The sequence below is a fragment of the Prinia subflava genome, chromosome 9 (assembly GCF_021018805.1).
Source record: "Prinia subflava isolate CZ2003 ecotype Zambia chromosome 9, Cam_Psub_1.2, whole genome shotgun sequence".
In the NCBI taxonomy this organism is placed as follows: Eukaryota; Metazoa; Chordata; class Aves; order Passeriformes; family Cisticolidae; genus Prinia; species Prinia subflava.
The window spans coordinates 22,414,159-22,441,468 of NC_086255.1; the positions used below are offsets into that span (position 1 = coordinate 22,414,159).

Sequence of the window (27,310 nt, forward strand, 5' to 3'; positions counted from 1 at the left end):
TAACAGAACATCTCTCTGGGAGCAGATTTATTTAACTGGACACAGGACAAAGCTCCCCTTTACCAGTTGTTATCAAAAGATAATTCAGTATAATCTAGTCCACTTCCGTTAGCTTGAAACAAACAGAATGAATTCAAATACAAAACTCAGCTTTACAGAACAGACTAAGAGTATCACAAACTGGATGGACAAAACAAATCACAGAAGCGAGCAGGCAGTGCAGATGCTCCTCTGATCCGTGATGTATTAGAGCTTAAAAGCCATCTTCTATCCGGATATTACCACATAAGCTTCTTTCAGATACATCAAAGAACCACACCCATTGATTCAAAACCCACAAACATGATGCTGTTCACTTGGAATGAACAGGTACACTCACAAAGAGTATAGTTCCTATAATTCATGTACATAAAGGGGATTGCTTACTGTGTATTAGTTTCTTTGGCAAGTTCACATGCCTGTTTTCCAGTTAAAGATAGTATGCAGAAGGCAGAGGTCACATAAGCAGCCAACTCTTACAGGATTTATCCCAGATGAAATTAAAAAACCTCCAGCAAATAAACAGAGCAACCCTTCCTCCAACCCCAGTTAATGACAGCTATCTTACTGAGGAAAAAGAATTCACAACAAAACAATTTAGCCATCAAGGAAGAGCACGAAGAAGAGTCCATAGCTCTCTCAAACAGACTTCTCTATGAATATTCACAAAATTGGAGTTCTGTTCAGTCAACTGCCACCTCATTCAATTAAAGCTCTTCGAATTGAAAGTAATCGTGATCTTCCATTACATATGATAGATTTTCTTCATGAATTTCCCTGCTTTGAGCATAATACAAACTTTGTTGTGAAAAGTATCTTCATTTTGAGGAATATGCTTATTGCTTCTTCATTTCTTTTTTCTGTTTCCTTTTTTTCCCCCCCTTGTTTTTTGGCCTCAGAAGACCCACAAATATACCAATGCCATCTGGAGTACAATACAAAGCAGACACAAAAATAGGCTGCACCATGTGCTTATATGAAATACACAGGATTTCAAAGCATTTTGGTACTGTTATTAAGGACTGGACTGCCAAATATAAAGGGGATTGTAGTACACGCAAATTTCAAATTATAAGTAACATGCAGACAGTGAAGCAAACTACTTCCCTGAGTTCTTTGCATTGTAACCTTTCACAAACAACCTGGTTACATTCCCACTGGTCACATTAGGCAAGTTCCTCCCAGTCTATAGGGATGGGTTTTACGTCCACATGCTGCAAACATGCATGATATATCTGTGAGCACTTGAATCATTCCTCTCAAACTGAAAAGATTGGAACAGGGTAGTACTTAACCGTGGTACTAATCACATCTTGTACAGCTCAAACTGAATGCACGTCCTACTTACTTTTTGCCATATAAGGCATACTATTTTCCTTTCTGTATTTCCTCTTGACTAGTATTATAATCTTGTTATTATCCAATTTTAAACCTATCATTAGTGTACTTCATACTTAGTACAGCAAATGTTTGGGTGTAGAATCCATTTACCTTGAAAGCCTAGAACGTCTCTAAAGGAAAATAGGACCGAAGCAATAAATAGCAAGAGCCAAGCTGTTTAGCTTACATAACCTATTATTTTGGTTTTAACAATTTGACAGTATTCTTTTAACTCCTCAGCTTCCTAACATTGCCAGATTTTTATCAATTTTCTTTCTTCTCAGTCAGTGCACTGCTTAATTTGTTGCACACATCAAAATTTGAAAACATAAATTAAATGGCACAAACTACGATTAAATCTAAAATAAACCTGCTCCACAAGTTAAAAAAAAAAAGAATGTATATAAATTTGAGCAGCAGCAGGATCATGGTGTATTGTGCTGAGAAGCATTCTTCAACATCACAGCGAGCCACACAAAGCTGCTGGTATTATTTCCTGTGCAGATGCTTCTGGTTTCCAAATGAGTATTTCTTTAGTATTTTGCTCTACAACCCAATTACCCAAGACAGCTTCTTGTTTTCAGTGATATTACAGTTTGCTACCATCTGTAATATCAATATATTACTTGGCCAATTTTTTATATGTTAGATGTAAAATTAGATTGCAGAAAATGGTTCTCTGAAGACTATTTTTTTTGTTGTTGTTATCCAGAAAAATACCTTTTAGGTATTCTAGCTCAGATGAGCATCTGAGTGAAAGTCTGGAGACCAGTTAATCACAAGACGGTGGTGCCATCAGTAGAATATCACCATTTCCTACCTCTGTGAAGGACATGGTCCCTGGCCTCCTGGTCTGAGGCAGACTTACAACTCCTAAAACTTGTGTTATCAGCAGTACCTGAAATGTCTGCAGTCTGCTTTGAAGTATTTAATCAACACTAATCAACAAACATTCTGTTATAAAGAGCTCTAGAATGACTTTTAACAACCTATTTTGCCTTCAATGAATCCAAGCTACTTACAAGTGAAGTTTTTTATATTTTCTACAGAAGCATACCCTTGAAGGACATCACTCCATGATCCTCCTTGAACTTGTCATAAAAATAGATTTACATACTTATGGGAGTACTGCTATAATTAAATGACAACTTGCTTTCAAAGTCCATCCAAATGTGAAGCTATTAAACTTAAATATGCAGGAAAAGAAAGCAAGATTTGACAGCAGCTCAGCTCCACTTTACCATTGGCTATGCAGGAACTAGACACTTGCTGTATCATTGGGAAGGAGAGCAAGGGAACATTAGATCCTGCCCTGGAAAACCAATGTAGCGGGTAGAAGTGGGTATCAAATTACTATCCCTTAAAACACAGGTTAGACATGGGTGACAGATTTGCTGTGCTTTTGTAGGACACTATTTGCTTACAGTTGTGCTCAAAAGCACAACCTGTAAAAAAACACAACACAAGGAAACCTGCCAAGGAGAAACATGCTGTAGAGAAAAATAACTGTGTTATATCCTATGACTATTCTCTCCTTGAAAATTCATTCTTAATTTAATTTACAATAAGTGAACAAAGAATTTCCCAATTGTTATCTTTCCTCTCTTTTAAATCGCTACTTCTAAAATGACAATTTGCTGTACACAAAATGGCCCTGTTGCTACTTCAAAAATGGTGTAAGTATTATTCATAGAAGAGAAAAAATAACCTGCTATGTCTGAATACAAAAACTCCACAGGTTGGTCAACAATTACTTTTTAGTACAGCTTTGTAGCACCATCTATGAATTATGACAAAACCAGAATAATGCTCATTCTGCCAAGAATTTACCACTCATTAATCTCACTAAATTGTTTAGAAGGTAAATTTACAATCCAATCTTGAGTTCCTGAGAAAACACACGTAGTTGCATTATTTATTTTTTTATCTCCTAGCCTCAAAGGCTTAAGCTATTAAACCATCTTTGGAAAGCTTGGCATTAGCAAGAACAAAACCAGTAACTTCATATGTAAACATGAACTTTCCTGCATTACACCATTCCAGGCAACAACTATGTCATATTCCATAAGCCAAGTACAGCTACAGCCAGTAGGAAATGAAGAGCAGATCTTTACACAAAATCAGAGAGTATTAACTTGTCAACATCTTATATTACAAAAGGAGTATTATCCTACCAAAGTGATGTTGGTACTATTTTTAACAAAAGGCTGAAACCATGTAGGGAAGAACAACCAGTACTCATATTTACCTAGTGGGTAAAACAGAGTTAAGAAGGCAAAAAAATTTATTCAGCTTTTATTTTTCTATTTTTTATGATTATATTCATGTAATCCTTTCCAGATACTGCAAGTCTATATTAAAAATAGATGGAAATTATGCCTTTTTAAATTCTTTGATTTGGGGAGAAAAATATTAATTGTACACTTTACTGATGGGGCTACTAAAACCAAAATGGCCCCTGAAGTAAGAGGCTACACCTCAGCAAGCTAACCTTGCAAAGAGGGTTGCACAGAAGGTTGGAAATTTGGGGATTGCTTTCTAAAGTGACCATTTACAACTCAATATAAAAAGGCTTCCCTTCCTGAAAAATGACAAGTTAGCATCTTATATAATTTTCCCCGGCATTCATCAGGAACAAATTGGACTAAAATCAGGAATATGCTATTCTGAGAGGCTGTAACCATAGGGCAGAACAAATGATAATAACAAAGGCAAAGGAAGGGCAAAGGCCAGATCTAAGGCCTGACTCATGCTGCAGGAGGGTGATTTAAAAAAGACTTTCAATTCTGCCTGTCTTTGCTCCTGTGAGTCACAAGGCACAGACCATAACTGCCAAAGAAACAATGAGCATGCTATGAAAAAGGCTTGAAAAGGAGTCAAGTATTCCACTTTTAATCAGCTGGTATGATACGATACATCCTATTCACTGAGCCTCTTCAGCCTTTGAGTTGCACAAAGGAAATAGTTAAACGATATAAGATACATACAGATAAATTAGTTATGAAAATGATACACCACAAAATTCTGTATGTGATTATGATCCAGGTGCAAAAAGCATTAATTCCATTTTCTGACCAGATGGATGACAAATATTCGAAAAATATTTATGCTTGTTCCTGTTAAACAATAGCCTTTTATTCAGTGCACAGAATAATTCCTTGCACATTGTGTAAATTTATATTGTACCAACAATAAACAGTGTTTCAGACCAGCTGTAGGATTAAGAATTTAGTCATAAAATTCCACAGAAATCAAAGATTATGGTGTTTTAATTGCTTTATGCAAACACAGCTGTTGTACAGATCCATTCACCATGTTTCAGCATCCCTTATTTCACCCCAATGCAGTACTAAAAAATAGTCTTCACCTCCTCAGTAGTGCATCATGTTTAAACACGAGGTCTGAGAACTGCAAGTTCTCATCACTAAGACTGAGTCAAGAATACAGCCAGTAAAAGAAGCAGCATTTAAAACTCCTCTCTTCAAATTCATGTCAGACAGAAAATCTGTGATCTGCCTACCGAGAAGAAAATTCTTGCATTTTCAGGTGCATGGAAATGCTTTCCCTAAAGGCTGATTTCCCTGTATAAATCACCTATAACTGCAAGAAAATGGCTTTAAAAAGGAAGCTTTATAGCAGTTTTACTTAAGTAGAAGCCCTCATTTTTCTAAGTTTTAACACTATTTTTAAATTAAAAGATGCACCATTTTGGTTTTTTTTATCTGCCACCTGTTATATATTTACTAGCAACAAACAAGTGAAATTACAAAGTTAAGTAGGCTGCTTTTCCAATATTCAGCTTTTGAATCAAAGTTGCATCTGGGGAGATATCACAGGAAAACCTGCTTCTGGTAAATAACTGCAGTTTTGAAGACAAATTAAGCTTAGACAGCTGAAACCTAAAATACCTAGAAAATGTATTTTTTTCACTTCATATCCCTTTATACATATCAAAGCAGAGAAGATCACTAGCTAGATTTAGAGGAAAATCTTTAATAACTATATACAATTTATAAACACAATGCACCGACTTTTTCAAAAACAATTTAATATTAAATGCCTGAATGAAACAAAAATGCACTCCCAAGTTTAATAGCAGCTTCTTTAACACTGTTTCAAATAAAAAAGTTCCCTGAACAGAAGAAAACAAGAAAAGCAACAAAAGAATTCCCAAAGCCTGCAGATCTAAAGAACACGTAAATCCTGGCCTCTGAACATCATTAGCTTTATTGGCAAACTTTCTGGCAATCCATTAGGTGAACCATGGCAGTGCAAGTAGCTGTGGAGAAGTCAATAACTTCAGAGACATTCTTGTGGTGCAGAAAAAGGTCCTTCATTTTAAGGAATTGCTCTGTTGTGTTTCTATTTTCATTTAGAATTTGAGACAGTATGATACTAAACACTGCTGAAGGTGGTAACAAGGTTAATGAAGGCGAAATGCCTGCAGGTCAGTGGTGAATCAAGTGCAAGCCCTGTATAATGTAAGAATATAAATACAGAAGTACTAGAGAATGTTAAGCATTCAAAAATTGATGTGAAACAAGTGGCAAAAAGTGTCAAACTATGAAGGATACTGTTCCCTTGCCTTAAGTCAATATTGTATGAAACTGTCAGATGGTATAAATATCCTGCAATTCAAAATTTCAGAAAAAGCCTTAAACATTTCAGCTGTAAGAACACTTCCCAACACTTCCTTCTCTATATGCTGCCTGACTTTGTATAGCAAAATACTACAACTGTAAAGACAGAATAGTGGATAAAGGAACAGATTTTCAGCCATCCAGCCATTAATTCTGAAATGCCACTTGAGCAGGAAGGTCAAAACTTAAGAGACTGACAGAAAATTCTGAGATGGAAGGGACCCACAAGGCTCAAGTGCAACTCTTGGGTATGTGGCCCATCCAGGGATTCAACCCACAGCCTTGGGGCTACCAGCAGCAGGCTCTGACCTTGCTCTTCCTATCCTGATACCTGGAGCACTGAAGCACAAGAAGTCATTTTACCTAATCCCAGCGGGGTTTGGACCTCTCAGGTGATGGTCAAGCAATGCATGTAAATACTCATATTAACAAAGTTTCCTCTTTTGAACGTGGAATTATAACAAGAATGAAAAATCTTAATCAAATTCTCTCTTGGCTTTTCTTAGTTTCATATATATAAAGTGGAGTGACAGAATTGCCAAAAGATTACTGGAAGGATATGAATGATCCAGTTTAAATAAACTTCCAGTCTCAGGTGAGTACATAAGTTCCATCAGAGTCCTTTGATATTCAGAAAAAACAGACACAACAGAACTTTCTCAGGTCTCATATGGAATTCTTAACTTCTAATTTTTCTAGTGAAAGTCCAACTATCTTTGCATAAGTTTATATCAATTCCAGTCTCAAGAGGATTTGCTTTTGCTTAATTTAGTCTTGCAAAAAAAGTCAAAAGGAGCACAGATATGCAGTTTGGGGTTTTTAATTACTTAAACTGAATAATGCATCTTTTCTTAATTCCACATACACCCAGACTCACGCACCACAGACCACACTAGACAACTGGTGCTGAATTAATGAGAACTACATATGGACATTGCTGTACATCTGGTCCAGGGCTTAGAAGATAAAATAGTTCCTTTGAACAGTGTTACACAAATTAGAAATATAAAGTGAGCTAAAGATCAAAACCAGTATCCAGAAATCACAGAACTCATGTTAAAAATGCCAAATATAAACTGTCATGTTCGAGGTATAAGGACTTCTAGTTTTGGATTTATGCAGATATCAATTATATTACTTATAAAGTTGCTTGTAAACAACAACCATTCAAAATTCAAAGCTGAGAAGATCCCACTCAGTAACAAACCTACTCATATTCAAAATATTTAAAAACACAATCAAAAAATCAATGACAGAAGCTATCAGGGAAATAACTACTGGATAATGTATGAAGACAACTGAATGCCTACAAGGAACTATACATATTAACATATCATCTGGGAGACAAGGAATGAAATTTTATTTTCAACTGGTTTTTCAGCTGACATAAGATAAGAAACAGTCAAATTTAAAAAAAAAAATCAAATCTCTCATATTAACATTAAAATGTCTCATATTTCCATTAAGGAAAGTGTGCAAGTCAGTTATATGCTGTAGATAGCTCAAGAAAACTTGGGAATCATCTGACTGATGATAATGTGACACTAAAAGAAGCATTTTTAACTGCCCCTCATTCAAGTAAACACAAATGCCAGAAGACAGAATAAATAATTGTGGGTTCCCTGAGCAGTTTGAGGGAATGGGTTCTCTCCTTTGCAGTATTATTCCACATTCTATTGAAGACAAAACTCAACAGTCCGGGTAGCCTTCACTGAAGCAGAACTTAATTACAGAGTCAGAAAGACCACTGAAACCATTAGAGAATCCAAGGGCAGTTGTAAAGTAATTAAACTGATAATACAAAGAAGGATAAAAGGAAAATAGTCTGTTTTTTCACATAACATCCACTTCTAGGTAACATATTTTAACTGGACAGAAAAGGATATGGAGAGAAGAAAATTATCTAATATCTTAAAAAACACAAAATGTTTGGCTATTAAAGGAAATTGCAGTGATTTATTTTTCAGCATAAATCCTTTATACTTGCTATTACTATCCTGTTATTATCCTAGAGGGGAGTCTTACTGAATTAAATATGAGCAAAATTAAAATTGGTTATTATAAACTATGTAGAATTTAGCAGTCAATCTCTATCAAAATAGCATTCTGTGCTTCTCCAGTCACTAAATTTGGCAGCCTTTCATCTTCAACATTTATGGACTGATGTCCAGAAAAAACATGACACAGAACACCAACCAATGGTAACAACAGATAATTTGGCTACATCAGCTAATATAAAGTCTAGCTGCTTATCTTCCTTTGTATGAAATATACATAAAAACAGTTTGGCATACAGCATGGTATCTGAAAAAAATGAGACAAGGAAATCTTACTAGGAATCCAAATTTAGGTCACTTCAACGAAAATACTAATGATGCTTACTGCTCACAAAAAAAACCCCAAACAAAAAAAAACAAAAACAAAAAACAAAAACAAAACAACACAAAAAAAACCCCCCAAAAAACCCCCAAAAAACCCCAACAACAACAAAAAAAACAAAAACAAACAAAAAAAAAACCCACAAAACAAACAAAAACAAACAAACAAATCCAAACACACCCACAAAACAGTCCAAAATAGTTTTTTTTTTTTTTTTTTTTTTTTTTTTTTTTTTTTTTTTTTTAAAACACCAGAAGTCAAAAAGAATAAAACGTTTATGGAATATGTTAACCAACCACAGACCTACTGCTAATTGTAGTCTTGCATGACTAGAAACATGGTGGACATTTCAGTAACGATGGAGAAAAAGCAGAAGTTTCCCATACATATTTTATTTCATAACTTAGAAAAAGCCAATCATGTGATGATTCCATACCTGCCTTCCTAATGTGACTAAGGAGAATGCAAATAAACACTTATGTTAAGCCAGACATTTCTAACTTATCATGTCTGGGTAACTTGCATCCAATAGTTTTTAAAACTCTGTGGGCTACATAGTGTTGGTTTTAGGTTAGTCTGGCACATATAGTTTATTATAGAAGTTCCAGAAGAAATTTTATGCCATTTCCATAAACTTAAAAGAAATAACCGTGACTCTATTATTCTGAGAATTGTCTGAATTCACAAAGAATTCTACTATAAAGTAATTAAGTAGTCAAGATAAGTAGTTATATTTAAGTATACATTTAGAAAAGCATCACATGCCATTTGTTTTTCCATTAAATGACATGTTTGAGTGACAGAGCTCTAAACACTGGTGTCATTTACTCAGCATCGCCATGGCACGCATTAAATGGACTCAACCCCAGGGAGTCTTAAAACGTATCTGGCATGTCCTCCCTGGGAGTCTCGTCAGGAATGTGTTCTTGACCTTAAGTTATTTAATGTTTCTATTCATATTCTGCCTAATAATGTTAAGCAATGACACCAGAAATGCTTGATAATGATGAGAGTAAGGGAGTGACAAGCAGGGCTTTGTGTAAAGCAGGATGGCAACAAACTATTTGTATTTGTTTACAGGTAACATTTCCTTGTATTTAACTATAAATTTAGGACTGGATTGTTTATTTTCTTCCTCTAAAGATACATTCTTGCTCAGTCAGGTTATAGATGAAAGAGGTCAAACTAGTCCATCCAGCCTGGCAAATACAGTAGGAAGCACTTTTTGAAGCAGCTATGATATTAACTTTCAACAGCTTCTCCAAATTCAGAAACTACTTTTGGGCTAAACCTGCCACTCATTCACACATGAAAAAATCAAGATCTGCCCCTGCCTACTGCACCTTCCCATCAGAGCAGAACAGCAATCAGAATGTTTTTAGAGTCATTTTTGTGTGCAATGTTAAGTACCACTCACAGAGACAGACTGGGGACAGCTGATTTAAATTATCCCATTTGCTTTGAGTTCCCAGGGATAGGGACGCAAGACACAGTTTCTATGCATGTCAGATGACAGACACTAATGACACTTGAAACTAGTGCTGTCCCTGTGCTCCTGCTCTGCCCCCGTGTCTTTTGGCTACTCGTTTGACTTCTCATCAGTAGAGGAGAGAGGAGGAGCATATAGTCACAAATAAATGCAACAATATCCATAAAAAAAATCTGTCATGGATTTTGGCAAATATCCATGGCAAAGATTTTGGGAGGTAAATATTACTTTAACTGGGGCCCTATCAAAATATGCATGCTTTGTGAAATCTGAACTGATTAAGGTGCCTAGAAAAAAAGCAAAAATATTGTCTCCAATACAATGCAAATGTGATACAGTCCATTCAATGACAGATTAATGACAAATCATTAAGCACACTGAGCATTCAAAAGTCTTTTCATGAAATTCACTGATACCTGCTTGAAGGCACATTTGAAGTGTAGAAAGAAATGTTACCATACATAAAAGCAGTACACATGCACATATAGAAAAATAAAATTCCTCTAAGAAGTTTTAGAGAATTTGGCTTCCATTATAAATAAAATAATGCATAAGGTAAGTAAAATGACCAAAAAGATACATCAAAGCTGTATAAAAGACACTAGTTTTGTAAGAAATATTGTAGAATTTGGATGTGCATTCAAGGATGCCACCAGTAGATGGCAGAAATGCACAGCATTTACCAGTAAATTGCAGATGACTGCAAATTTAAGGTGCTAAGCAAGGGAGCTTTGTGACCTGTTAGATGCACGGAAATCCAGTAAGTGATTGCAAAGTTAAAATGGAATCTCTACAAGCAACATATCAGAGGACTCCTCTGCATCAGTGTACTAAATTCCATTAAACTATCTAAGTTTTCCAAAAGGAATAAAGTGTTCTACAGATTCAAACATGGTTTCAGGTTGAGCTGTTCTGTAGAGATTATGGCAAGAAAGTCAACATGGTATTAAAACAAATGTTGTTTTCATGTACAGATTTTTGACTAAAGCTTCATCTTGAAGAACACTTGGTGGATGGGCAGAAGGGTTCACACCATCACCTTAACTATCTCAGTAAAACACGTCTGCTTATTCACCAAGAAAGCTGAACTCCAGAGTTGTTGGAAACACTTCTCAGACCAGACATTGATACTGAAACCACAAGTCTCATCCAAAATTAATTAAAATGTCTGTAACAGGACCTGGACAGAATTTGAGCAACCACTGGAAAAAAGGATCCCCCCTTTCCTAACTGCACTAATCACCACCTGAAGAGATTTGTTCTCTGTGCTTTGCCGGTGTCTATATTGGTATCTGTTGTCTGCAGTCTCTTTCCCCCACTATATATCTCAAATTATTTCCCGAAAAAAATCAGCATCAGCAGCAACTTAGACTAAAAGAGATGTCAGGGAATAAGGATGAAGAAAAAAATCTTCCTGATACTAGAATTTACTAGGAATCACACAGCTTCTACCACTTGATATTCTGTACAGTAGAACAGATGAAGCATACAGATGAAGTCAGGAAAAGGAAGTAAGATTGTTTAAAAGATCATTTTTATCTTTAATTTCTGTGATTCAATAATGAGATACTATTGAATTCATGTATTACGTTGTATTAATATCTTTATATTAATATCACAGTCCAAGGCTGATTATTCCTCATTCACATATTCTTGCAAATATGAAGCCAATATCATATTTCTTATGTTAAATCCCCCTATAACAATAAAATCCTGTCAAGGCCATTTAGCCCAATAAAGTCAGCTCATAAAATCACTGTTTTCTTTTTCATAAGCAGACAAGTACATGATAAAAGGTATTTCAGTTATTTGAATTGGCTTTGCTATCACAGAAGATAGAATAACAGCTTTAAGTGGTGTGTAAAGTGTTGTTAAGTCTTTACTAAATAAAACTGGAAGGACTTGTTGCAGGACTCTCCAATATTTCAGACTCCAAACTATCCAAAGGAAAAAAGTTCTGAATATGAAAATTAACTAGGATATTCAGATTATGACAACTTTGTAGTAAAAAAAATATAAATATTTACCATGCCATTATTTCTCCCATTGCAAATTCTTTTCTCTCCAACAACCCTTTCAGCCTACCTTCATTTTGATTATAAACAAAATATAGTCAATATATAAACAATATATAAACAAAATATACAAAGTCAGCAAGGCACTGAAATAATCTGGTTGAAACTCACTGTCAAAATCACCTATAAAACAATATTCCCTTGGGAAGATTCTCTCCACTCTCTAGAATCCTGCACCTGGAGAACTGTCCTACCATTATCAGAAACTTTCTTGTACAGAGTTGTGCAAGCAATACCTAAGATTTTATAAAGTAGAGCTGTAGTTTATGAGCAAGTATCTACACAAATGCTACTGTTTGCAAAACAGTGTTGGAAAAATGTCATGGGAATATAGATGAAAATGAGCATCCAAAACCACACTGACATTCATATCTGTATAAGTTTTCAACTCAGAACATGAACAATTTTTACACAGTATGATAAAAGCACTTTATACCATTGAATTATTGCAGATTTATTGAAATTTTTGCCTATATGTACTTCCCCCAATCTTTCAATAATATGTAGCTCTTCCCATATGCCAAATGCATTCTTTTGATGTGCTTCCTTTTCTTATGCTGTTCTGTGAAAGCAAAAATGGTCCTACAGAAACCCTGAAGGATTTACCAAATCTAAAAATCTGGTATTTCAAAGGTTTGAAGTGCTGTTTTGCCTTCAGCCTTGCTTCAGACATAGATCATACTGACATTGCTAGAAACCTTTTGAAAAAGCATAATCTGATCTTTCAATACCAAATGTTGTCTGCAAACTGGAATCTAGGTGGAAGACTAGATTTGAACCAACATCCTTTATTAATGCTGATTGCAAATTTAATTCATATACATTTCCAGGTGCAAGAGTGTATGCTATGAACAGTTGAATACAAAAGAGTGGCAGGGAAAGGAGAAGGCTTCACATACTAAGAGCTACATAATAGGTGAATGATGGCATTTCTGAACTAGCATAAGAACACAAAAATCCACTGGCTTTCCACTAGAGTACGTGAGCAGATGATACAGTCAGAGGACATCCTCTGCTATGCTTCACACCTTTCTGCAAGCACTTACAAAGGCAAAGTTTATTATTTATTTAGAATAGTTTGGTTTCTTTAAAATACTGCTCAAACTGTGGGTCTGTAGTGATATTAGTCAGTTAGCTAAACCAGGACAGCTCTTGCAGAATTGTGCATTCAGAGAGCCACACTGGGGACTTTGATTCTGCCAACTACTTCAATGAACTCATTACAGCTGACTGACATGAATCAATAACGAAATAAACTGGAAAGACCCTGATGCACAATACACTCCAGATGGTGCATTTTATTTTGGCTTCTAAATGATCTTGAGATCTAAAGTGTACAAAGGAAACCTGCTAAATCATTAAGAAATTCTTAAAGGGTGCCAATGTTGAGTCATTATCAAATTGCCTAACCTTAAGCACTCCCTACTTGCCGCACTAAAAGGCAAACCTCCCTGCTAATCCTACATACACCCAGGGACAACTTGTGCAAAAACCACAACTTCTGTATTCTGAATCCCCCTCAGCAGAAGGGCATCTCTCTCAATTACAATATTTATATAAAAGAAAAAGAAAAAGTTGGCATCTAACCTGAAACTAAATAATATGGTCTAAACACTCACACTCCCCTACTCATACACAGTCCTACCACCGTATTACCTGCCAGTATGATCAAAGTATTTGAGCTCTACAGACAGTAAATTTGGCCATCTCTTTCAAAGATGTAAAGGAATACAGTCTTCATGAATACACTTCAATATATTCACTTAAAAATACTTTCATAACAGCTTCTCAAAATACCTTGCTGGTCTAAATTAAAGCTATGTCAGGAATCCAAACAATTCACATTTTTGAATTAGCAAATTATTTCACTAAGGATGATTTAGCTAAACTAAAAACCCCTCTGGAAGCAGGTGCAAAGCTAAAACACTGTAAATATGTTACTCCTAAGATGACTACATTAAAAAACACATCAGTTTTTTGCCTCAGCAGGTGATAAATATCTCAGGAGGATTCCATGACAAAAAGGCAAAGAGGGGCTATAAACAAGAAATCAAGATAAAGTGATATTGGTGTAATTAAGAGATATGGAAATCTTTTCAACCCTATGAGTGCTTAACTCTTCCTGAAAACTGAGATAAAACTTATAAAATCTATGCAGCAGAAACTGCTAAATGTGCAAACGCTCTCATTATCCCTGTCAGTGCTGTTAGTTGGATTGCTGTGTCACCATGAGTCAGTCAATTACGCAGTCACTTTCATGAAGGGTATTCATTCCAAATAATTATCTCTGCCTCATTTCCCAGAGTTTGTGATCTTGCTACTTTCTCATTTCATATTCCTTTTCAATGGATACTGTGATTCTATTTATTTTCTCACATAGCCTTCATCTCCAAGCATTTCAGTCTCAAAGTTTTCGGGCAATTTGGATACATCACATGAAATTTGAAAATGCATCCCTTTAATTCACATAATGCAAGGAATCTGAGATTAAGTTATAGCTAGTGAAATCAGCAATTTTCTTTCAAGGATGAGCACGTTTTTTACTTATATACCTTCTTTCTAAACTTTATTTCCTGTCATAATATGGAGCTGTATGACATTTTCAAATAGCCTTACTTAGTTTTCCAAATATGACAGAAGGGATATGGGATAAAGTGAGTAATCATATGAGGATGTCTAGTGATCTTTTCTGGCTGTTTTACTGCTTTCTACCCTGGCATGCTAATAACCACTGATATAGTTATATGACCTTTACTGTGGTTATAAATTTACTGACCTCTTTCTATAAAACAACAACAACAACGAAGAATAATTTTTGTATCTTTGCACTTCTGTATTAAAATGAAAATATTATAAGACTATTAAAGACCCTCTGATTTATTTTCTTTTCCATATGAAACATTTAAGGCAACTATTCTCTTCAGTTTTCAGGGACAATGAGTGCCATATTTCTGGAGGAATGAACTGCCAAACTGCGAGGTTTCAGATGTTGTCTAAAGACACACCAATCCCAAAGTGTGCCATTTTTCGGATGTTTGCTCTGAATAAAAAATCACAAGATTCTACCTTCACTTTTCTTAATCAGAGTGCATATAACACTTGTACAAGAAAGTCCATTTGTCACATTATGGATGTTTTTTGAGCGTCCTTTCTATTTCATTTTGTATTCCCCTTAACATGTGGCATACCTTTTCTAATGCATTCCTAGCAGTCCAGCAAAAATATTAAGTGTCTAAATGTATGCCCCGAATCAGTCGCTTCCGTGGATTTAAAATTTAGCCACACTAGCTCCAAAAAATACAATGAGAACTTATTGATTTCATTCTTGACAATCCAGTGCAGCGAATGAATGATCTAGATCACCTGTTCGGGTTGCAAGCTGAGACAAATCAAATTCATTGTTTGATAAAGGCAGCCTCATGTCACACAGTACTTCCAAAACAGTGTTCTCCACCACTTAGAGTAGGAGATAATGAGTTGAAAACAAAACAGATATAGTATGTGCTTTTTCTGACAAAATCCACCTTTCAGCTTAAAGTTCACTTTGAAAACAACTTTGGTAACATCCTTCTATTTACACAATGACAAGTTAAAGGAATTCTCCACCAAAATATGCAGAGTTGAAGTAATTTTATAACTTTACTGAAGTAAATTTTTAATGAGCATTTTAAAGGTAAAACAATCTACTTACCAAGCCAACTTCTGTTTAAATATACTGACACAAATACTGGAGGGACTGTGAAGAAATCTACCACTGAGTTAACTTCTAGCCAAAACCATAGCTTGTCATTGGCTGCTATAAACTGGAAAGAAAAAAAAAAGAGGAGAAGAGATGAAAGAATCAGATTATTTTCATGCTGATTGCAGATATCTGTGCTAAAATATTAAACTCAAAAGTTAGCATACTAACTGATGTTTTAGATCAGTCCAGACTAAAAACCTCTCACTGGAAGGAAGTCTGTATTGTGCATTTCTTGGTAATCACACTGAGATTAAAATGAAAGGTCTAACTAAAGAGACAGATCATCTATGTGATCAGCTGTAATATCTGTGCTAAAAATATTTTTCCACATTTATTGACAACGTATCAGTAATATTAGAAAAGCGTAGGCAATTATAATTTGTTCTAGCACACCAAATATGCTGGCAGTAGTCTCATCATATCTTTGCTGCTCACAAATTTCTAAATACAGAGTGGTTTACAAGGAGTCCCATTGTTATCTGTGCAGAGGAGATCAGCAGAAGGACTCCTACAAGGCATAGTTTGGGACTGCAGCAGCACTTTAGTCTTTTGAATTGAACCATGGATATGGTTATTTCTCTATCCTGAATATAAAATCAGCCCAGGAAAACTGGCAAACTCAGATGCCAAGGACATGGTAGTTAGAACTTGCCTATATGCTTAAATAAGGTCAAACTACTATTCACATTTGATTAATAATTAAATACTAATGAAAATATTTTCTTTATATGAATATTAAACATAAATATACAAATAAAGGGAAAAACCCCAGTGTATCATGAAGATATTTAACACAGCAGTTTTACCTAAGTCTTAAAACTTTGACTTACACATTTCAAAACAACACTCATCTTTTTTGCGTTAAAGAAGATATTAATTGTGTTTCTTTCAAAGAAAATACAATCTCTATTTCAACCATGTACAACAGCTGTATTCCCTCCCTGCCTCTTGCTACCAAAGACACACTACTTACACGCAAGCCGAAGTAGAGTAGGAAGAACACATTGAAAGCCATGTCGATCTGTAATGTGAAATCTTTGTAGAAATTCTGGCAGGATTCTATTGGGCTATTTGAAAGACAAAGAAATCGAAATAAATTGTCAGTACATGAGTTTCTACTCTGCTGAGAATCGTATGCATTTCATTAGAGACCTTGATTCAGAAATCACGTTTCTGTTTTCCAGTCGTTTACAAGATACAGGCAAGCATTTCAAAGGAATTATTTCATTCATTCAGTTAGTCATTCATACATTGTTTATATTCACCTGTTCAGGTAATATTGGAGAATTAACATGCAGATACCTTTAGGAGAGGACAAGCAGGAGAATACCTCAGGATTGCTTAACCCCACATTAACCCTTAAAGAACTGACTTCTTTCTAAAGGAGACACACCTATGATACTTTAGGAAGAAACCTAACAAGCACACAGGTACAGTGAAACATTACATGCTTTTAATTCATGTCATAATATGAAACCTTTAACAAAAAATAGTTGCTTAGGAATACATTACCCATTAGCAACCTGGAGTACTTAGTCTTGGAGAATCCCTTGTTTATAAGAAGTTGATTGGATTTTTTTTTCTTTTTCTCACTTCTTTTTTTTTTTGTATGGCTATTTAATGTACTTTATGTACAGTACTATGAACTGAGTAGAAAAGCAGCATAGCCCACTGGTAAAATTAAATAACAAAATAAATTGAAGAATTTGAAGCAGTACTCTAAGGGTTAATTTCTGCATGCAGGTTAATTAAAATACCCTTGTGTGTATCAAGCAGCCATTGCAAATTTTTAGCTTATTATTTTATGCTCTGTTTGACAGTGGGACAGATCCAAAGCTTACTCTATACAAACTGGTACTTTATAAATATACTTTTATCTAAGGAAGGTGGTAACTTCCATAAGGATCATCAGTGATTTATTTGTGAGGTTTCTAAAACACGTTGTTCAAGCCACAGTCCAATGTTGTAGTCATACCCCAAAGTGAAAATCATGTCCCAATATATGTTGATGTATATACTATATATACATAATGTCCCACCATATATACATATATATACACACATATATTGCAAATGATCGTGTGTTCATCACAACTGTAATAGAGAGAAACTGGAACATAGATCATTTGATCATTTGGAGCCCTAGAACACATCCTTTTAGAAAAGCAGAAATTTATTGGCTTTCTAGATCAAATAAATCACTGAACATGGATGTAATACCAGTTAGTATAGCAGTAGTTCTGCAAATATAATGCTAGACTGCTCAACAAGCAAGATTCTATGCGTTATGAATGTCAGTTACCTAACTTAAGGCATAAAGGAAATTACCTGGACTACCAGGTCATTACACATGCAGCCAAATTTTCCATTCCTTGTATACATTTCAGGTCAAACAAGTTAATTACAGCATGCTCTCTCCTGTCTCTAGATACATGAATGTATACAGCAAAATTCTTCTTGATGTACAATAGCTTTATATTTTAAGAAGCTTCAGTGCTATAGGAATTTTTTTTTAATTGTTTTTCAAAAGCTATTTGAAAAGACATTGAAGTTATGAGACACTTCTGTTGTAGTTAAAATAAAATTGATTTACAAGAGCAGAAGGGAAGAGAAGTTAAATGTTATCATTAACATATAGGACAGCAGACAATACCTCACACTTTACAAACAGAGTTTTAGTTACAAAAGCAGTGGATGTAATCTGAGAACCCAACTGGATCATTTTCTGTACAGCACTAATGAGAACAAAGGATTTTGTCAAAATAAGGTAGACCACACACTGAGTCATAATGCACCCTACCGACAGGAAGTACAGAGGAACAGAATCAACAGCCCTGCACCAATCCTTAATTCCAGGTTAGGTTCCTGCAAAAGCTGGAGAAATCCACTGAAGCTAACGGAATTGCAGAGGCTTACAACCAGGATAGAGAGCAGTTTTTAGTTAAGGTCAGCTAAGGTTGCAGCTAACAGCTGTACTTTTGTGTCACTGTCCTTTACAAAAACCTACAAGATCTGACAAATTACCTAATGCATAATACATCTTCATTTTTTTTTTGCAAAACACTTAACACAATGGATGACAATTCTGAATTACGACTTTTGTTCACCTAATACCAAAACTCCTGTTTCTGGTAGTCATATCCTTTAAACCTCCTTCATTTCAAAGATGATCCCTCTCTTTCAATGCTTAAGCTACCCATTTCAAAAATAAACACAGCATCCTTTCATTTTTATTTCAAATGATGATTTTGTCAGAAGGGCATGACACTGAAGAAATTACTAATTTTTTCACAGATGGATTATAAAAGATTTTAAACATCCTACTCTAAATTTTCAGTTTGGATATTTTTTTTTTGTTTTCTTCAGTAGCTCACATTTGATCTGACAGAAAAACAGGGCCACTAATGTTTATCATGGCACAATTCAGCCTGCTGCAGAAAGGAAGTTAATTTGAAACTCATCTTTACATCAAGTTTCCCAAAACCAGAACTGCTATACTTACCAGTGTACTGGGATCTCCAGAACCAGTAATACCACTAATAAAACTCCCTGGTTTACATTAAAATTCAGGGGTTCTCTCACAAATTTTCCCTAAACCAGGACAAGATGAAGCAGACCATCCCCACATATCAGAAGACAAGCTGCCAGGGAAGACCATCAGCCATGCAGAACAGAGAACTTTGGCTGGAACTCAGGAATAAGAGTGTATCATCTTTGGAAGAAGGGCCAGGCAACTCAGGAGGGCTTCAAGGACATTTTGAGGTTGTGCAGGGAGAAAACTAGAAAGGCCAAAGCCCAACTAGAACCAAATCTGGTTACTGGCATAAAAATGTTTCTATAAATATATCAGCAACAGAAGGAGAGCTAAGTAGGATCTCCATCTTTTATTGGATGGGGGGAAACCGTGACAAAGAATGAGAAGAAGTCTGGGATACTTAATACCTGCTTTGCATCAGTCTTTAGTAGCAAGACCAGTGGGTCTGGGTACACAGTGCCCTGAGCTGGGAGACAGATGGGGAGCAGAATGAAGCCCCCGTAACCTAAGGGGAGATGGTTAGTGAAATACTACACCATTCAGACACAAATTGAGAGGCCTGCATGGAATCCACCCACAGATACTGAGGGAACTGGAGGAAGTGCTCACCAAGCCTCTTTCCATCATTTATCAGCAGAACTGGTTAACTGGAGAGGTCCCACCTCACTGGAAGTTAGGAAATGGGACACTCATCTACAAGAAGGATCAGAAAGAGGATTCATGCAACTGCAAGCCTGTCAGCCTGACCTTGGTACTGGGGAATGTCATGGGGCAGAACATCTTGAGCACTAGCACTGAGCACATGTAGGACACCAGGGGATCAGATCCAGCCTGTCTGGATTTATGAAAGGCCATGATGCTCAACCAACCCAATCTCCTTCTGTGACAAGGTGACTTGCTTGATGGATGAGGGGAAGGCTCTGGAGGCTGTCTATCTAGACTTTAGTCAAGCTTTTTACACCACTTCCCACACCATTCTACTGGAGAAACTGGCTGCTCATAGCTTGGAGTAGCTGGGTAAAGGTCAGGCTGGATGGCTGAGCCCCAGGAGTGCAGTGAAAAGAGTCAAATCCACCTGGTGTCTGATCCCCAACAGTGTTCTCCAGGTCTCAGCTTTGGAGCCAGTGCTGTTTAATATCTTGATCTAAGATGTGGTCAAGGGAATTGAATGAGTCCCCAGTAAGCTCACAGATGACACCAAACTGAGTGGGAGTGTTGATCTACTAGAGGGTAGGAAGGCTCCGCAGAGGGATCTGAACAGGCTGGACCCATGGGCTGAGGCCCACATTTTGAGGCTCAACAAGGCCAAATGTTTTCTCCTGCACTTAGGTCACTACAACTCCACGCAGTGCTACAGGCTTGGAGAAGAGCAGCTGTAATTGCTCATTGGAAAAGGATGTGAGGTTGCTGATCATGGTGCTGATTACCATGAGCTAGCATGGCCAAGGAGGCCAAAAGCATCTGGGCTTGTAACAGCAATGGTGTGGCCAGCAGGACCAGGGAAGGGACCCTCCCCATATACTTGGCACTGGTGAGGTCGCACCTCGAGCGCTGTGTCCAGCTCTGGGCCCTGCACTGCAGGACAGCGAGGGGCTGAGGCAAGCCCACAGAAGGGCAGCAGCTGGGGAAGGGTGTGGAGCACAAGGGGCTGAGCGGGCTGGGGTTGTTCAGCCTGGAGAAAGGTAGCCTCAGGAAGGACCTTATCACTCTCTAGGGGTTGTAGCAAGGTGGCGGTCGACCTCTTCTCACAAATATAAAGGACAGAGCAAGAGGAAATGGCCTCAAGTTGTGCCAGGGGAGAGTTAGATTGGATATTAGGAAACAATTTTTCACTGAAACATGGTTGTGCATTTAAAGAGGCTGGCCAGGGAAGTGATTGAGTCACCATCCCCGGAGGTGTTGAAAAGATGTATAGTTGTGGCACTTAGAGACATGGTTTAGTGGAGAACTTAAAGGTCATTTCTAAAATAAATGATTCTATTATTCTCTAACATTTATAAGTACTTTGAAAGAGCATCTTTGATTATCTATACAATTTTTATGACAAAACTAGTAGTTATAAAGCCCAGTTGTACAGTTACAATAGGCATAAACTACTTCAATGAGCAAGAGTAACTACAAGAGCAGTAACAAAATAATTCCATTTAATTTTACATATATGGGGCAAAATTTTAACAAGGCATTCCCAGCATCCTTAAAGCTTTGTTGCAATCACCAGTGAAGCCAGCTCTGTGCACAACATTTTTACCACAAAATGTACCACTTGTCACTTTAATTCAAAAGAATTTACTGCTGTTTAAAGAACAGTTTTGTCAACAGTTTACACAATGTATTTATTATTCTTACTTATTTCTGATTGTCTTAAAATGTTTCTAATGCATCTAAATGTTTCTACTGGAACTATTCCTTGAATAATCATAAATGAGTGGGAGAGAGCAAAAAATGCTTTTTAATGTTTTCTGAAATTAATTGTTTCTGTGATTATATTAATATGAAAGTTCCCACAGAAGCCTTCATATATTTCCAGGATTTTTGAAATTGCAACAGAGTTGAAAATAACTTGAGTGGTTTTTACTGTATCATTTCACCACTTGATAGGAGCTGTCAAGGACCACAGCAAACTTCAGATCAAAGCCTTAGTATGAACCAACAATCTCTGTCACAGTGCAGTCACTGCCATTATGGCCACACAGAAGTAAGGAGAAGGAGCTCTACGTTCACTCAGGCTTTAGACCAGCCTTGCAATCACAGTGACAGCTATCTGGATGATATCCCACAATAATGGCAAAGCTCTTGTACACCCAATTCAGCACCTGAAATAACTCTACAATATACGATTTACAGTTCTCATTCTTCCTAGGTAAGGAAGAGGACTCTTGTATTTTTAGCACATCATGTCAGTCTGCTCCTGATGTTTTTTTGCCTTTTTTTTTCTTTCATTTAAATGACAAGGCATGCAAAGACTAAGATGGATGCCAATTCTTACCTATATATAATTTTTTAAAAAAAGGAAATATTAATCTAGTTGCATTTTGTCAAGTGTTTTTAAGACACGTATGTAAAACTTCCATAAACCACCACAGAAGAAACTTACTTCTACTGCGACTTCAAGAAAGTACTGATGTTAATATATTACTACAGCTGCTACAACTTCAGAATTTTAAGAAGCTACTGAAAATTTTAGAAATTCAGAGTTTTCTTTATTTACTATTTTAATTTTTGCAAATCTGCTTTCTGAATGGTGGAGGAAAAGCCAAATCCATTACAGAAATAAGATAAAAATATATTTTAATTCATAGTATCAATAAAATATAAAACTTAAAGAACTGATGATACGAAAAATCAGGAAGATTTTATTTCCTGTATTCATGACAATTTTTAGACTGCATGACAGTACATTATGAGAAAAACAGTAAAATGTGCACTTTCCATTAGAAGGAATGTCCATTGATCAGAGTAGATTTTAAAATGAAATTATAGCTATGTACAGAAATACCAGTTGATGCTGCTAAAACATAAATAATACAAATCAAATAAATAAGAGAAAGCAATCTATTTAGAATTTCATTAGCTTTGCATCATTTGAAGACATTCCACTCACTGCACTTTCAAACTGTATTTCAATGCAAATTATTATGTATCAGTTTGGACATGTAAATTTTCTTTGTTCACAAAACTGCTCAGGGTGGTCTCTTTTTTTAATATTATTATGTTTTATTGGAAGCTTCTATTTAATATTGAATTCTCTCAAATTTACTTCTAGAGGAAACCAAATTTTTTCAAGTCTGGAGTGAAAAAAATAAATTTGGCACAAATTTGATATAGCAGTCTCTGTTTATGCTCCTTTAATACATATTTTGAACAGTACAGCAAAGGAGAAAATTAAGTTGGGTATGGTTAGGCTTTTTAACTCTGTTTCAGTGATGTAATACTAAAGTAAAACAATAGAAAAGCCACATATACTATTTAGTAAAAGCAATTTTCACTCAATGTGAGAGAGTTTGCTCCTTTAGGGTTTGGTCACACAGCCCAGAGGAGAATAAGCAGTTAAAATCTTCTTTACTGAAACAGGCATGACCATATAGCAAAATAACACAGATGCCTATCAAATATATACCTTGGGGACAAATACCAATACTAAAACAAATCACCAAGACTAAATTAGAATCAAAGATGTCAAACATCTTAAAAGGGACAGAGAGCATAACATACTTTTTCTTAGTTCAAGTGGCTTCCATTTATTAACCCAGTGAGTCCCACAGTAAGAAAAAAATTATTTTCTTACAGTATCTGTATTCATCTTCTAAATACAAGATGCTTGTTAAATGCATCTCAGTTTAGAAAGCTTTTCTTTGAGTCATAGCACCAATAAAGTTTTTGACCACAATATCTTTTAAATTACTTCATGCTCTCTCTTGAGAGAGACATGGGGAACTTTTGCAGCCAGTGCTTTCAGTTCGTGGTGCAGGAAATGCAGGCAGAGCTAAGCTGGTCTCCTTCCCAAGGAGGAAGGACAGCCAGCCGGAGCACTGGAACAAGGCACTGGCGAAGGCAAGGTGAAGACCCACTTTGCCCATAGAGGTGCCACGTACTCTGCCATCACAGCCCTAAGGTCTGGGTCCACAGAACTGTGTGGGATCATTACATCACTACTTAGAGATACTTGGCTGAGGTTTTGTGCACCTGGAGCTAGTGAGTGAAGGAGGAACAATCCCTTTCTCACCAAATTTCATAGACAGTAGTGGCCTGTTAGCTGAGCATGACGGTGTGATCATTTCTTGTATCTTTTTATATTATCTACGTTTAAATCCTATTTCACCACTCAACCTCCTACATTTAAATTCTTAGCTCTACTACACACAAAGAGAGAGGGTGAAGTTTCTGCTCCCAAAATGTTTCATTGTCAAATCCGGGAGCTTCTTGGAGCTTTGGCCAAGCACTCTTCTTTTAATTCTCAATTCTGACTCTCTTTAGCTTAATGGATTAAACTGTATTTGTCTTTCCATTCACAAAAACTCCACGACTTCTGCATGTAATGAATTAATTCTGTATTACTCTGTTTTACTGTCTTTGTTTCCATTTCTATTTCTGCAGCCTACATGTGAAGTGGCCTCCACTCTTCACTTTGATATGCACCTCTCACATTCCTTCTGAAAATACTTTGATGACCTTAGGCTCTTACCCACTAAACTGTCTTTGAATTACTTAAATAATCATAATCCTCTTTGTTAAATTTTAAAATAAGCAAAATATAAATCTGATCAAAATAAAACTGTCAAATAATGGGAAACAAAGCTATCTTCCAAGATTACTTACACTGTGTTTAACCTACACCTTATAATTTGCAAGTACCGTGCTTTTCAGAAAAAAAATGAAGAACACTTTAAATATCTGTCCTTACTTCCCATTCCTAATTTGTATTACAACATCTTCTATTATTCTTCAAAGTCTGACAGATCACAAGTTTGCATTGGAATATTACCCTTCTATTTCTAACCTAATTAAACAAATGTCTCATGACTCATCTCTTCTGCAAATGCTTTTTACAACTAAATCCTTCTGTGCAATCTCCCTACCACACTGAGGAACCTTCACAAGCTCTCAGACTAATTTGGGGTTAAATGAACAGGTTTCCTTATCGTCCTTCAAAAAAAATTTCCAGTATCAGAAGTAAAAAAACCAGCAGAACCAATCAATCAGTATTACACTGGTACAACTGTGTCTTTTAGTAAATATTTTTCTCAGAATCAGATTTTTTTTCTTTTGAGTCTTTCACTTCTCTGCATCATGTCATAAAGAATGAGGCTTAAAAGTCTATGTTGTTCTTATTTTCCCCTTTGACTGAAATTTACGTAAAATTTAAAGACATATTTAAATGCTGTGACTTGACAATTTTTAATGCTAAATTAATTGAGTTTAGAAATTAAGACAGAGATGGGTTTCCAGTGTGAGAGAAAGAGAAGCTCCTAATTTTAACTTCTGCCACATTCACATACAAAATAGGAGGCAATTTTAGTTGGTAAACTGCAGAACAAGGTCTGCTTTCCTGATCCCTGTCTAACACTACCAAATTTACAGAGCTATTTGCAATTGGCAACACACCAAGCGACAGTCAAGTAACATCGCCAGTGATTATTTTACCTAAATGAACTAATAAAACTTGGTAAAGTTCAGCATAATGCTGTCAGATTTCATCTCTCTTTCTCAAGTTTTCCATTAATTTGCAGCATATCATGCTTCTTCACAGACTCCCTCGTAAAATATAAGACAATGTTCAGCACTCAAGAAAAATCAGATTGGGCAGAGCCAATTTCCTCAGCCCAAACACAAAATTAGGTATGATAACAAAAAACTTTTGCTTATAATTTTAGATTGAACTATTGGGATATACAAAACAAATACGCATTAAAATTGCTCACTCTGAAAACAAATTAATGATTTCCTCGGGATGTATGTATATTCACTACTGTCTGCAGCACATGTCTTCTCTAATTTTTCAAACAGAAGTCAAAGGAAGGTCCCTGAAGAAGAGCTAAACAGCCAGGAACTCAATGTTAAACAGGCATAAGGGAATGGCCTAGAATCCTTCCCCATAACTTCCAAGATCTTTCAGTAGTGTACAGAAGACAGCAGGTGCTTTCCTGCAAAATACACCAGTAAGATTTTAATGCCAAGATAAGTTAAATTGAAAATATCTGCTTAGAAGCACATAGATAAGTAGAAAGAGCTTATTATTTTATTTTGTGTTACATTCCTTACTTGCTTATCATGAGCTAAGAACACTGGCAGCTAAAAATAGCATGGCATTAGCTTGACAAAACAATCTCCCTGATGACAAACCAGTTCTAGAAAAATGACAGCACAACAATGCCTGGGACCACATTTTAATTAAATAAAAACGATTTAATTTTTATAAAAAGGATTTTGTGTGAGGCTAATAACATTCTAAAGAGAAAAATATGACTCTACTGTTTGAGCTAACCTTACTTTTTTGGGCAAATTTCAATAATCCACTTCAGTTTTATCTCTTATACTGATTGCATTATGAAAGGATTTGGTTGAATTGCATACCTTATTTATTGAAGTTGATAATCTTGATAATATCTCTTCTTGACAATGATATCTTCCTATTACTTCTTGTCTAATTGTTACCTAGTAGTTTTTGATCAAAGTCTATCTAGGAGTAATAAGTTGTTGTAACTGTTTACCCCAGAAAAGAGAAAATAATTGGAGACTAAAATGCTAGCAATTCATATGAATATTCCTCCCTTTTCCATGGTGACAGTGAATTAACAAATGGAAATGAATAAATCTAGTGAGACATATATCAGCAACATAAAACTTTCAATTATAACATACAGATAAACACTGGAGTAGATACTTTGGGGAGATGGTGAATCTCAGATTTTTAAAACAGCCTGGCTTTTCAGCCTAGCTTACATGGCCCACTTAAAGCACTTGCATTTTCATGACTCAATAGGATGATCTCTGTATGAGATATTTCTAGAATTTCCTTCTCCTGTAGGAGAGGGCCTACAAACCATTGAACTCCTAGATAAGTGTCTGTTTGAATAAAGTTATCTACAGCTACTCTTACTGTGTAGAAGAGTGAATTCCTGAGATTCCTTGCTCCATTTGTTTGCAGCTGCCATCTCTCAAAATTACCCAACAGTGGTTTTCACATTTGCTATCCCCTTTGCTCAGATTTAGTTTCCAACAGCTCACCATCACACACTTCCAGCTCCAACTACCCCTCCATCTCAGTGCCTTTTATTCTCTTCTGCTGACACTGTTATCTAACTTTCAAAATTCTCCCTCATGGGAGTTATTTGAAAAAACACATATAGGGAACAAAAATTAGAATGTTCTCCATCTATCCTCTTTGATTATAAATTAGTATCTTTCTTTTGTATATCAGTAAAGAGCTGAGCTCTAATTTTCTGTTTGATATGCATAATTGATTGCTACAGATGATTTTGAATGTACTTTCCATACACTTCTTGCTAGCTTACATACTGTAACTCTAAAAAA

The 27,310-nt window shown here is 35.9% G+C and overlaps 1 protein-coding gene across 11 annotated transcripts in view; it reads right to left on the reverse strand.

The window, feature by feature from the left end:
- KCNMA1 (potassium calcium-activated channel subfamily M alpha 1) overlaps window positions 1-27,310 on the reverse strand; it is a 423,839-nt gene that overhangs the window by 160,948 nt on the left and 235,581 nt on the right. For all 11 annotated transcript variants that reach the window (XM_063405917.1, XM_063405920.1, XM_063405918.1 and 8 more), the window contains 2 exons: window positions 16,718-16,811; window positions 15,694-15,805 (listed from right to left, as the gene is read on the reverse strand). In XM_063405917.1, coding sequence (XP_063261987.1) covers window positions 15,694-15,805; window positions 16,718-16,811 — 206 coding nt within the window. The remainder of the gene's footprint in view (window positions 1-15,693; window positions 15,806-16,717; window positions 16,812-27,310) is intronic.